General features: G+C 34.0%; 1 protein-coding gene across 1 annotated transcript; it reads right to left on the bottom strand.

The window, feature by feature from the left end:
- Positions 1–6069: 6069 nt before the first annotated feature.
- LOC126890726 (uncharacterized) lies at positions 6070–10947 on the bottom strand. Its single transcript, XM_050659894.1, has 2 exons — positions 10515–10947; positions 6070–9954 (listed from the first exon to the last, which is right to left on the bottom strand). The coding sequence occupies exon 2, from the start codon at positions 7465–7467 to the stop codon at positions 6070–6072; it is 1398 nt and encodes a 465-aa protein (XP_050515851.1). The 5' UTR covers positions 7468–9954; positions 10515–10947.
- Between the last annotated feature and the right edge of the window lie 3018 nt (positions 10948–13965).

Genomic DNA, 13965 nt, shown 5'->3' with positions numbered 1-13965 from the left:
CATGAAAATAAAACATAAAAACCATGAAAATAGACTATGTGAAACTTAGTTAGCAAATGTCAAGGACTTCCAAAATGGCTGAATAAAATACTTAATAAAATGTGTATTTACCGGGGTAGAACTCATTGGATATAGTATGCTCTAAAATTCTTCAAATCCACTGCTGCTGGATAACTTCACTATACTTTTATTGTAATATTTAATCAATTTGGAACTGAGAATTAGAGGTGAATAATTGAGTCTAATGACCCCGCACACTACGATTCAGACCGAACACTCGAGAAACAATGGCAATCCAAGGCTCACGTTCACAGCTGAATCCTTCGTACCCCTCTACTAAGCATTGGCTGTCAAAGTGGGGAAACCAATGTTGCCACGTTTTAAATGTGACGTCATCAAGCATTTAAAAATTCTGAGATGGGTTTAAGTTCTATTTGAATAAACATTGAAAGAAAATAATTCTGAAAATAATTAAATAATATTTTGGATAGTTAAATAATATCTTCCCATCAATAATCGATTCTATAAGGGGCGGAACGTCACATTCCCTTTCAACCACCAGAAAAAAAATTTTATTTAAAAAAAATTTTTTTTTTTTTTTTTTTTTCAAAATATTAAACTAGAGTAGTAGTGCTTAGTGTATCATTCCCCGTTGATTCGCAAGATTACAAATAATCACCACTAATAATCAAGGGAAAGTAGGATGGTCACTGCAGCAAATAACGGAAATTGCAAAATATGACCCGAAGTCCTAGTAAAAGTGCTAAAGATGAGACATAATTTATAATGACAAATAAGTGTCGAATTGGCAGTAAATCCAAAGTTGAACTATCCATGGACATCAGATTTATAAGGAGTATATCCAAGGACGAACAACCAGGCAAAGGTGAGAGCCAATTCATACCATAACGCAAGTACATATACTAAAGTCACCAATGAAATCAATAACTATAATAAGTGAAGAATCAAACACTCAATCCTAAATTGGACTAGCAATGGACACCAGATTCGTAATAGCATATCCAGAGAAGAACAACTAGGAATATTTATAGAATAATTTTCACCAATACCAACTAATATAAATAGTGAACATACCAAAGGAATGCAAACACATTAACCAAAATAAATGTGGAATCAGACACTCAATCCAAAGTCAGACTATCAATGGACAACAGATTCACAAAAGCATATCCAATGAAGAACGACCAGGAAGATTTATGGACCAATTCACATCCATACTAAATCATATAAATAAATTAGGTCTACGTACACCCACATCCGGTAATACGAACCTATACAACCAAATAAACAAAATAAGTGAAGAATCGGACACTTAATCCAAAATCGGACTAGCAATGGACACCAGATTTATAGGAGCATATCCAAAGAAGAACGATCAGGAAGATTTATGGACCAATTCTCACTAATACTAAATAACTAACTAAATTAGCTCTAGATCTACCCTCATCCGGTAATATGAGCCTATCGAAACTAAATAGTAAAAATAAAGGATGAACTTATAAGTTCTATGACTCCATGGTAAATACAAAATATGACGGGAACGAGCTCCCAATCTTTCATAAGACTGTATATTCATGTGAACATACATAGGATTATCCAGGAGATATTCCTGAATCTAAGCAACAATTAATGCCTAAGGAAAGAAGAGGGAATCTACTAAAAAGAAAATCAATAATTTGTCCCAGTGGGTTCATCACTAACATTACGACTCTACGTCTATGGAAAGTCAAGCATCAATATACTATGAACTAAGAGACATAAAATAAGCAAACTAGACTTCCCTATTATCGTGTGAAAATGTGCCTGGAATATTTGGAACAATTGCACAAGAATGGTTAGGAAGTGTTGTACACCATTTCCCAACCAGAAATATTATCATGGATAAACATCTGCCTACTCTGACAAGAAAGACATGGATTACGAAATCGGATAGCAGTGATCAGTTGCTGAACTTCGAACCCACGTATTCACCAACTTTGAGCATTAACAGACTAGTTCATAAGAAGAAATATGAAGGACTCAAGAATTCATTTATAAATCAAAATTCCAAATTCATTCCAGAATCATCCTGTGGAGGAAGTAAGAATCCGAATTAATATAAAGTATTTAAGGTACCTGTGACAAATATCAATAAAGTAACCCAATAACAAATTAACAACCACAACTTCTTTCCAATATGGCAAATCCAATGACATGATATAAAAACAATAAAAAAAAAATAATAGGTATGTAATCAAATATCCAAGATATAACACATAATCTAAGATATGGTAGTGTAACATAGCTCCATCTATATTAAGCAAGAATACTTGTATGAGCCCACACATCCAAATATCTTAATATATAATAATCAACAGCCCTTTTATTCTGAGAGGTTGAGTACAAAACTAAGAGTACAAGTGGAGGTTATTAACTTGGTAATACTACTGGCTGGATTAGTATTTGAGAATATTTGTCGATAATGACTCAAATGCCATCTATAATACAAAAAAAATAATAATAAACTCATACAAGCGGTATTACACAAGAATTCGGTACCTAATAACTAATACGTGAGAAATCATCAAGCCATGCCGAAGGATAAAAATTGCTATGGTCAGGCATTATCTGGTGATTAACAATTTAAACTAAAATACTATACCATAATAAAACTAATTAAAGGCAAACACAGGAAGATATTAGCTTAAACAACCCTGTTAAGCTAATCTTCTTCCGATGAAGTTGAAGAATCCACATCGTCCATGGTGTTGTCAGGCAGTAAATCCTTTACATGAAATTGACCAATTCGCTTATTAGTCGAATTGTCCTTTAATTCATAAATCAAAGGAGATATTACCCTTGAGACAGTACATGGGACATATTTCTGGCAAAACTTTGCAGAAATGGCATCACCCTTATTGGATTTGACAAAATTGCGCTTTAAGACTCGATCACCAACAAAGAATCGCAGATCTCGTTTCCTCAAATTATAGTGCTGCTGGTTCCTTAGGTAAGAAGTTTTTAACTTCTTCCTAATGTCTGCGAAAATATGAGGTAACGTCTGGAGATCATCTAAGCGATGAAGTTTCTCAGATATTTGAGGAAGATTTTCGGAATTGTCTGAAATTACACCAAAATAATCACCTGATAAAGCCACATTCCTACCAAAATTCAAATATGCTGGAGAGCACTGGGTAACTTCATGGACAGAAGTCCTTATGGCTTGAGCTATGGAATGAATATATTGATCCCAAGCTCTGTGATCAGGGTAAGTATAGGACCTTAGAGCTGTGACAATACTGCGATTTACTCTCTCAGTATGATTTGCTTGTGGATGGTAGGCAGCATTATAAAAGGTCTTTTGAACCTTATATTTAGCTAGAAGATCTTTAAAGGCCTTCGATACAAACTGAGGACCGTTGTCACATGACACAATTTGAGGAACACCATACACCAAAAAGACTTGTTCCTCCAAATATTTTAAAATTGCTGGAGTTGTGGCCTGGCGAAGGGGACAAACTAAAGGAAATTTAGTGAAATAATCCACAACTACCAGGCAATAGGTATTACCCTTGTAACTCCGAGGATAAGGTCCAATGAGATCCATTGAGATCATCTGCCAAGGAAAATTTATGTTCCTGAAGGAACCCATAAGTCCAGCCTGTGGTAGGTTACTTGGTTTACAAGTAGCACAAACCATGCATTTAGAAATGTACCTTTTTATAGACTTCCGCATACCAGGCCAATAATATAATTCGGCAATACGGTGATAAGTCTTATAAAAACCAAAATGACCCGCCGTAACTTCATCATGAAACATATGCAGAATATTTTCCCTATTTGGCGTAGGTACAACTATTTTCCACTCCGACATATTGGATAAGGACTCTATCGGACTTAAGATGTGTTTGTACAGAATATTATTCTCTACCTTAAAATCAGGATATTTTTGTGGGTCTTGAGTGACCCTATCAATCATATTCTGATACCACATATCAGGACTTAAAGAGGACAGATCTAGGACATTAATATCATGGACACGTGAAAGAGCATCTGCGACCACTACCCCGTTTGCCTTTCTATGGACAATCTTATATGAATAGGCAGCCAGTTTGCATATCCATCGAGAAAGCCTCTGTGAAGGGTTTTTCATACTATGAAGCCATACTAAGGAACTATGATCAGTAATTATAGTGAAATTACGACCTTCCAGATAATAACGAAAAGCTTCTAACCCATGGATGATAGCTAAGAGTTCTTTCTCCGTAGTTGAATAGTTTTTCTGGGCCTTGTTCAACTTCTTACTAGTGTACGCTATGGGGTGTTCGGAGCCATCTTTCAACTGAAATAATACGCCTCCAGAAGCTGTATTAGAGCAATCTGTCATTAGATAAAAATGCTCATCAAAATTAGGTGACATCATAACCGGAGCGCTCGTTAAAGCATCTTTAACGCGCCTAAAAGCTTCGTCAGCCTCAGGAGTCCAAGTAATGGTCTGTCCCTTTTTCCTGTTCTTCAAAAGATCAGTAAGAGGTGACAACAAAGTAGAGTAGGACGGTACAAATCGCCGATAATAGCCACACATTCCCAATATCCTACGGACTTGGGTGGTGGTCTTTGGTATAGGAAAATTTTTGATAGCAACTATTTTCTCAGGATCAGTCCTCAGCCCCTGGTTATCCACAACATAACCCAAGAACTTAAGACTAGGGCGACAAAACTGACATTTATCCAGATTGACCGTTAGATTAGCTTCCTTAAGACGTAAAAATAACTTATCTAAAATTTCCATATGAAGGGAAAAATCAGGAGTGACAACCAAAATATCGTCTAAATAATAGAAAACATAGGGCTCTAACGGTGGACCAATGACTAAATCCATCAGACGACACATTGTCTGAGGAGCAGAAACAAGACCGAAAGGCATGGTGACAAACTGGAATAATCCTTTACCACTGACAGCAAAAGCAGTATACTTCTTGCTCTCTTCACTCAGTGGGATCTGTAGGAAGGCCTTAGACAAATCAATAGAAGAGATGTATTTGGCATTCTGAAGTTTGCTCAAAATCACATCTATTCTGGGGATAGGATAAGCATCCCTGTTAGTTGTGATACTGTTTAGTTTTCGACCGTCAAAGCAGATCCTGAAGGATCCATCCTTCTTCTTCGTTAACCAGAGCGGAGAACAGTAGGACGATGTTGAAGGTTCTATGATATTTAAAGCAAGCATCGAATCTACTTCCTTTTCTAAGTCTGCCTGCCAGGCTTGAGGTATGGGGTACTGATATAATCTGAAAGGAGTGGGATTTCCCACTTCGATAGTGTGAGAGATTAACGACGTACGACCTAGTTTGTCTTTTGAAGAAAGAGTAGTAAATTTAGAGATCATACTCTCTAATTGCCTTTGTTCAGAGCTTGATAAACTAGCAAAATCGTGAATAGCACTAAGGGTAGATAAATTAAATTCAGATATGGAAAAAGAAAAATCAGAACAACTTAAGGTACTATTGAAAGCATTGAAAAAGTCCATACCTAAAATTATAGAATTCTGCACGGAAGGAATAACATAAAATGTAATTTCCCTACATAAATCTGCCACTGTGATTTTAATTTGGAGTTTGCCCGTAATGGACTGAACTGTACCATCTGCAGTAGATACTTGCAAAGATGAAATGGGCATAATGGGAATACTAGAATTTTTCAATAAATTTAACGAATGTGCCCCTATCAATGAAATATTAGAGCCACTATCTAACAAAGCTAAACACGATTGTCCTAAAATTTGAATAGGAAGATATGGCCTATTATCATTTTGTTTCCTAACTAATAACGAATTAATATCTAGATCTAAAGTATTTGGTTGTCTACAACCGTTATATGGAACTAACCCAGACGTATCATCATCATTAACAAAACTAGAATCTAATATAGATAATGGAACCACATTACTATCACAATTATTATTGTTACGTTGAACACTACCAATCAAAGAAGCGTTTGTAAATGACCATCTGTGATCATTTGAATCAAGCGAATCTAACGTATTATCTATAGAAATAAATTTCTGGTTTAATTTTGTTTTGTGGTGTGTGCTGCTTTCTTGAACGACACCCCTTTCCCTTTTCGTGAAGATGGGTTTGGGTTGCTGGATGTGCTTGGTCCAGCAGTTTCGTTTGACGATGGGGTTTGATTCCCTGATTGGATGTTGGACGGAGAAACGTTCAGGGGACGGACCTCCGACGTGTCGTTTCCCGAACACTTAGAACAGTTTCTTTTAAGGGTGTTCTCTCGGCCACAACCATGGCAGAAAATACGATTTTGAGGAATCCCACAATTGTAAAATGGGTGACCAGGCTGATCACAATTCCAGCAGACAAGAGAACTAACAACCGAAACATTATGTTCATGACCCTTATTTAGCCAAGAACGTTGCCTAAAGGAAGTTGGCTGAGAAGAAGAGTTAGAAGAGGATCGAGATGTGGATGGAGGTTGAGAAGACCAGGATAACGTTTCCTCCAAACGTTTGCATTTTATAGTAAGGTCATCAATGTTCTGAATGTCCATAAGAGCTAATTGTTGATGATAAAAGGGCAATAGACATTTAAGGATGATTTTAATTTTAGCTAAATCTGACAAAGGAGTGTCTAAACGACTACACATACCTAATATAGTATTAATAAACATAGTAACAGATTCCCCAGGTTTCTGCTTATGATTCTTAATTTGATCTAATAAATCATCCTGGAATGAATACGGAAGAAAATCTGACTTCAACTTTTTAATCAGATCAGACCAACAAGAAAAATTACCCCTGTTATTCATAAACCATGTAAAAGCGGTCCCGGTGAACAACTCAGCAGAAGCAGCAAACAAATCCTCTTCAGAAACACCTCTAGATATTCGAAGACATTCAACCCTTTCTAAAAATGACATCACATCAGTGTGCTGTTTTTCACCTGAAAATGAAATACCCCATTTGTGTACTTGAACAGGTTTGGAGTACGTAAAGCTAGGTACATTGACTGAAGCATTAGGAGTAGAGGTAGCAATGGGGTTAACTCTAGAATCAAGTTCACCCTCTAGTGTTAATATTTTAAGAGAAACAGACCTCTTGAACGGTTCCTGTTCTTCAGAAGGACAGTGTAGCAAGTGTACACGGGCAGAAATATGGCCTAGACGAGATGTTAATCGCGCATACTCTGTATCCTTTACAGTTCCCCTAAACTTTTCGATTTTTTTAGACAAGCTGTCCAATGTTTCAGTGATTCCTTTTTGTTGTTCCTCAAAAGGAAGGGATACAGCTGAAATTTGGAGAAAACTTCTATTGCCAGCTTCTTGTTTCAAAGCACCTCTCAAAAGATTGCGTTTTTTATCGACAGTTGTCGACTCCTCTGGCATTATGTCCCGAATCTTTAATTCATAATCCAATTCATCCACCAGAAGATGTTCAGCTTTAAAAGCACACATGATGAGAGCAAAGTTATTGACAAATAGTCCAAAGAACAGAAATATGAAAAATATGAAAATATGAAAGTTTGCACGCAAAATATATATAATATAAACCGAGAAAATATCAGCAACACACCAACAAAATCAAAATAGCCAGCAAAAAAAAAATATATATATAATGCAGTATATAATCTAATAAATAAGATCAAATAAATATATAAGATCAAATAAATGGATAAATAATCCAATAAATATTGTATACTCAAGTAAACCTACTACCTAAATACTGGAAGTAAATTTTTTTATTTATATGTAACTTACCACCACTCTAGAAAAAATATATATCTATAATAATAATAATAATAATCAACACTTAGTTGTACCTCCAACTATACCACTATTGACTGAAGAAATAAAATTGTTATATGAATTATATTATTAATAGCAATATTAAATATAAGTTCCCAATAAAAATTCAAAATCTAACCCAGAATGTAAGCTGCACAAACATATACTATAATGAGGTCCCAAAATATAAACAAAAATCAAAACAGCGTTTAAGAATACCTGATATGTATCAGAAATTAAAAATAAAATAAATAAGTAACAATATGTGTATAGGATACCAAACGGAAATAACAAAGAGATTTCAGATAAAAGAGAAGAATTGACCTAAATGAATACTGTCTCAGACCAAAAATAAAGCCACCACGTTGGAAAGCCGATGTAACAACTCGCTGATGATTTTCTGTTGGAGTGAATGAGAAGGGAGTGGTAAACTCCAACAGAAGTAGTAAAAAGAAGAAGATCTACTTAATGTAGCCAAAGGACAAAAATGTGTGGCTTCTCCGTTGAAGAAGCTGGAGTAACTAAAATACAACTTTGTAGTAGTATTTGTATGGAAGGATGCCAAGACAAAGAATATCGAATTGATACAGGACTAGAGATGAGAAATCATTAATAGATAGATATAACTTGAATGGCTAGCTAAATATGTATGAGAAGGGCCACTTGACACTCAAGGAAGGATTCGGCCAATTTGCACGGCTATTTTTGGCCAGACAATAGATTAAAGGAAGTGACAATGATGGCTCGAAAAGAAGATATGAAGATAATGTTCAGAAAATAGATAGAGTAAATATAATAATATACTGAAAATAGAATGAATTTTTGGGCGCCAGAAGAAGGATAACTAGGTTAACGCTCTTCCAGGTATTCTACGCTGCTATAGAGTATGTCAAATTTGTAGTACAAGTATGTGAAAAGTTATTAAAGATTATTAAATTATAAAATATACTACTAAAAATAAAGGAGTAATAAGAAAAAAAAATCACAATAAATGTATATTTATTGAATGTAACTACTAGATCTTTTTAACAATCTCTGAGTTAGGACAAGTAACTAGTGTGTAACTCTAACATGACAGGAAAAAGTGATACTAGTGAAAGTCAATTACAAAATCATCATACAACTATGATCTAAGAATACTCTTTATAAGGTTAGAAAAACTGACTACGGGTACCTCTAATACAGGAAGTACAACTTACAACTAGGTTAGTAGAACCCTCACCAAATAATAATTGTACGTTTATAATACGTACACCTTAATTAAATACTACCTGATACTATATATAACATATAAATACCTCACTGTGAGTGGGACAGGCACAAGCCTTATTGAATAAATAAACCTACGAGTGGATACACAGATCCTTTTCCTAACTCGTGGTTTATAATAGTAATAATAACAAGTGAAACCAAAAACTAATCTGAGGGATTAGAATCCAGAAGTTCATATGAATTTAATAAATTAAAGTTAAAGTTAAATAAAGTTAATAAGTTAAAGTTAAGTAAAGTTAATAAGTTCAAGTTAAATAAAGTTAATAATTACAATTTTGACTAATATGTGAAGTTAATTTTTAAAAATTTAATTAAACATATACTAAAATAATGGAATGAGTTTAAATAATTATACAAAAGTGGAACACAGCCTAAAAATAATCAAGATAAGAGTACCGACTACTATTATCAGGGAAAATATCTGAGCTCAGAAATTTATACCTTTATAGATTGCAGAGTGTTGGGGAACGCTATCAATTAAATATTATGTTGTAAAGAAAAAAAACCTATAAAAAATATAAAGCAGGAAAAATGTGTGTGCAATTGAACTATAAAAAAAAATGTACTAAATATCACAAAACCAGTCTGTCTTTAATAAGAGCACAGTAAATGTTCCCAAACAAACCACTCTTTCCTAATCTTGAAGTTGATGTAATGAGCACCCAAGGGTGCTAACTCTCGCTAGCAGCTGTCCTGCTGGAGGTACAGGAGAGGAAGACTGGTAGAAAGCAGCTGAAGGTACTCAAAACTGTTGGAAAGCAGCTGGAGGTACTCAAAAAAAGAAAATGTGGAAATAATCCAGGCTGGTCGCCTATTGATTGTTTCTCTCTGTGTGGTCTGGCCTTGGTGTTGTTGTAGGGTGGCTTTAAGATTTCATGGTAGGTGCTAAAAAAAACACAGTGTGGTGTTACTACCAATCTACCAATGTCAAAAAAAGAAGCAAGAGATACGAGGAGGTGTTTTTATTCCTATGGGAATAAGAAGAAATAGGTCATTAAGTCCAAAAACTTGAATGACTAGACAGCTTGACCTTTTATCAGGTTGCTATCAGATGACCTTGGTCAAATAACACAAGTAATTTCCAATTGAAATACAAAATATAATTACTGTGAAAGAATATTTTATTATAATATATACACCGGTATATAGATATATTATACAAGGATGAAATATAGTAAGACTAAGCGATGGATACTTATTTGATCATCGTTCAAAAGATAGGAGTTCTGTAGACTTGAAAGGAATATAAAAAATGGAGTTTAAATTAGCTCTATTTTCCAACTGGAAGCACAAATTAACAACGAATATTGAATTATCTCTAGATGAGTTTGATCCATGAAAATAAAACATAAAAACCATGAAAATAGACTATGTGAAACTTAGTTAGCAAATGTCAAGGACTTCCAAAATGGCTGAATAAAATACTTAATAAAATGTGTATTTACCGGGGTAGAACTCATTGGATATAGTATGCTCTAAAATTCTTCAAATCCACTGCTGCTGGATAACTTCACTATACTTTTATTGTAATATTTAATCAATTTGGAACTGAGAATTAGAGGTGAATAATTGAGTCTAATGACCCCGCACACTACGATTCAGACCGAACACTCGAGAAACAATGGCAATCCAAGGCTCACGTTCACAGCTGAATCCTTCGTACCCCTCTACTAAGCATTGGCTGTCAAAGTGGGGAAACCAATGTTGCCACGTTTTAAATGTGACGTCATCAAGCATTTAAAAATTCTGAGATGGGTTTAAGTTCTATTTGAATAAACATTGAAAGAAAATAATTCTGAAAATAATTAAATAATATTTTGGATAGTTAAATAATATCTTCCCATCAATAATCGATTCTATAAGGGGCGGAACGTCACAATTTGAAAAATTCGCATTCATATTGTTTCTAACCCATTAATAGTGAGGACACACTCTTTGGTTTCATTTTTTATGCACATAATTTATGCACTTCAGCACTTTAGCAAAGTTACACGGATATTCCATTTTTCGTTTCAAAGAACTTTACTTGATTCCATACGTTATCTCAACTCGGTATGTTTATAATACTATCTACACATATATGGTACGTAAACCGCATAGGCAATTTTAATTTTATACAATTAAGAACTTAACATTGAAAAGTGATGTCATTAATACTGTAATAATAATGTGAATATACACCCAATAGGTACACCATGAATTTTTAATCTAAATTGTAAGACCATATTCCATGTATACGTTGTAAAATTTTTGTCTGAATATTACCACTAAATATTTTTATTAATTGTCCAATTATATCAATTGATCGTTGATTTTATTCAAAAACTAGGTTATCTATATCCATTTCTATATAGTAATAGATACTTTAATATTGAAATGACCTTTGTTTTATGCAATTTATAATTAAAAATATTTAATTTTTCACTTTTTACTAAATGATATTCATTAATTTGGGATGCCAAATGGTTATTATATAGTTAATAGTATATACAAAACACACTTCTGAAAATTGAAAACGAAATATAATTCATGGATAAAGATAACAATATTACCAAATATTAAATCGAAATATCTGCTAGTTCCAATACCAACTCCTTTGCATTGTATAACTAACTCACTCTATTGACATTTTATAGACAACTATACTATTTTATAGACAACTTATAGTTGTTCTTTTACTGCTCTCGTTACTGTAGGTATATATTTAGTGAAATATAATAATTATTTAAAGAAATCTACCTGTTTTTTATTCCCTATTGCTACTATTACTCGTTTTATTCTTTTTGGAAGATTGAAAACCACTGAAGTAAGATGAAAATTAATCAAACGCAATTCAATTATAAATACAGTAAAACCTCGATATAACGGACTAACTGGGAGGACGGGGGGTTCGTTAAAGCCGAAAGTCCGTTATATAAAAATAGGTTTAAAATAAATAAAAAAACTTCTTTTTTGAAAATATGTACACTGTATTTAAATATAAATAAAAAACACAAACAAAATTCTATTTAATTATCTTCAGAAATTCGTCGTGAAGTGACGTTGTTTGATGTCGACACGCTTGCTTTTAATCCTGCTTTGAAAAAGGAATCAAGTTTTGTTTGCACTTTTGAAGTTTGCTGTTTTTTTATAATCAACTCTCTAAAATTACGAAATTGCGTATAATACAGTTGAACTTCGTTGTCTGAATAATCAATAAATGTTATTAGATCGTTAAGATGCGATCTTACCTCTGAGATCTTCATTTTTTGCAGTGTTGTTTTGCCTTCTTTGCTATCTTTACTTCCATCCTCATGTTTTAGGTTCATAACTTCATCTGCTATTTCACTTTCAGTCGTGATAATATACCCAGGGACAACTTCATCTACTTCTAGCCATTGTAAAATAAAACATCTCAGCTACCTACTTCTTCTCCGGCATTATTAGATATGTATTGTCTTACAGAAATCAGGAATTTCCAACCCTTCTAATCTTATGTCTGCATCTTGGCCAACATACATTTTTTTTACTAGATATTCGTTTAGTATTCGATTGACTGTCGGAAGAGAAGCACGTGAATGTGACTCTGTTCTGTGGTGAAACGAAGTCAATATAAAAGCGGTGAGCCGTTCTTTTATTTGAATATAATTTGTTAGTATCTGTAATTAGTATACAATAGAAAAACAATAACAACAAAAGTTGAGAGCAGGTCTTGTCTCCGCAGAGTGGGACTGGACAGGCCTGCTATCGCTATGTATGTTTTTATCGTTTTTATCGTATGTGTTATAAATAAAAATAAAATAGGCCAGTCCTTCAAACAATAATTATTAAATTAGTCAAATTGTTTATTTATATGAATTATTGTAAATATGGCTTACAACCAGCAGCCTGTGCTTGACACACAGGAACCAATGGCAGAAGCCAACCAAAATATGATTATGCAAGTGAACCAGGCGCTTTTTGAAGAAAATTATAAAAGGTCGCAAAACGAACAGACTCTATTTAATGCTTGGAAAGCTGCCGAGAGCCACAAAACCAAATTGTGTGATACAGTAAGCACACTTGAAAGAGAACTAGCACAGTTAAAATCTCAATATACAGAGTTGGCAACAAAAGTTAATTTAACTGAAAAAGAAAATGACATAGAATATTTAACAGATGAAGAAGAGCTCGCTAAGGAGACAGAGTGGATTAGGGTTCAATCAAGAGCCAGTAAGAAACGTAAGATGGATACTTCACCATACATCTCACCACAAAAACATAGCTCCAAAGAAACTGCAGTTAGGAAAGCCAAAATGCCTCCACCTGTGGTAGTGGAAGGCTTCAAAGAATATGAAGTCCTATATAACTTCCTTAAATCGAAGATAACAAACTTTACTACTAAACTGGTGAATAGTGAAGTGATAAAAGTTAATGTACAAGACGGTGAAGAGTACAGAAAATTAATAAAAGCTTTAAGAGAGGAAAATATCCAATATCACTCATACGAAAACAAACAAGAAAGACCGATAAAAGTTATAGTAAAGAGATTACATCACACTTGCTCGTCCCAAAAAATTGTTGAAGATCTACAAAAAAGAGGCTATAAAGCCATAGAAGCAGTTAAAAAGCTAAAGTGGCAAACCAAACAGTCATTAGACATGTTTATGTTAACCTTCAAACCAGACGAAGATATCAACAAAATATATGGGATAACGGACATCCTAGGAACAAAAGTTGAAATTCAGCCTTTTAAAAATTCCAAACTAATACCGCAATGCAAACGATGTCAAGCATATGGTCACACATGGAAGTTCTGTGCTAGAGGGCCAAGGTGTGTTAAATGCACAAAAAAACATCTTACTAAAGATTGCGACAAACCTGAAAATGTTAAACCAAAATGTGTCCATTGTGGCGAAAACCATCCTGCCAACTACC

The sequence above is a fragment of the Diabrotica virgifera genome, chromosome 8 (genome assembly GCF_917563875.1).
Source record: "Diabrotica virgifera virgifera chromosome 8, PGI_DIABVI_V3a".
Taxonomy (NCBI): Eukaryota; Metazoa; Arthropoda; class Insecta; order Coleoptera; family Chrysomelidae; genus Diabrotica; species Diabrotica virgifera.
This window is presented reverse-complemented; position numbering and strand designations above follow the sequence as displayed.

Coding starts and splice junctions, on each gene's coding strand:
- LOC126890726 (XM_050659894.1), bottom strand. CDS start 7,467: ATGTGTGCTTTTAAAGCTGAACATCTTCTGGTGGATGAATTGGATTAT.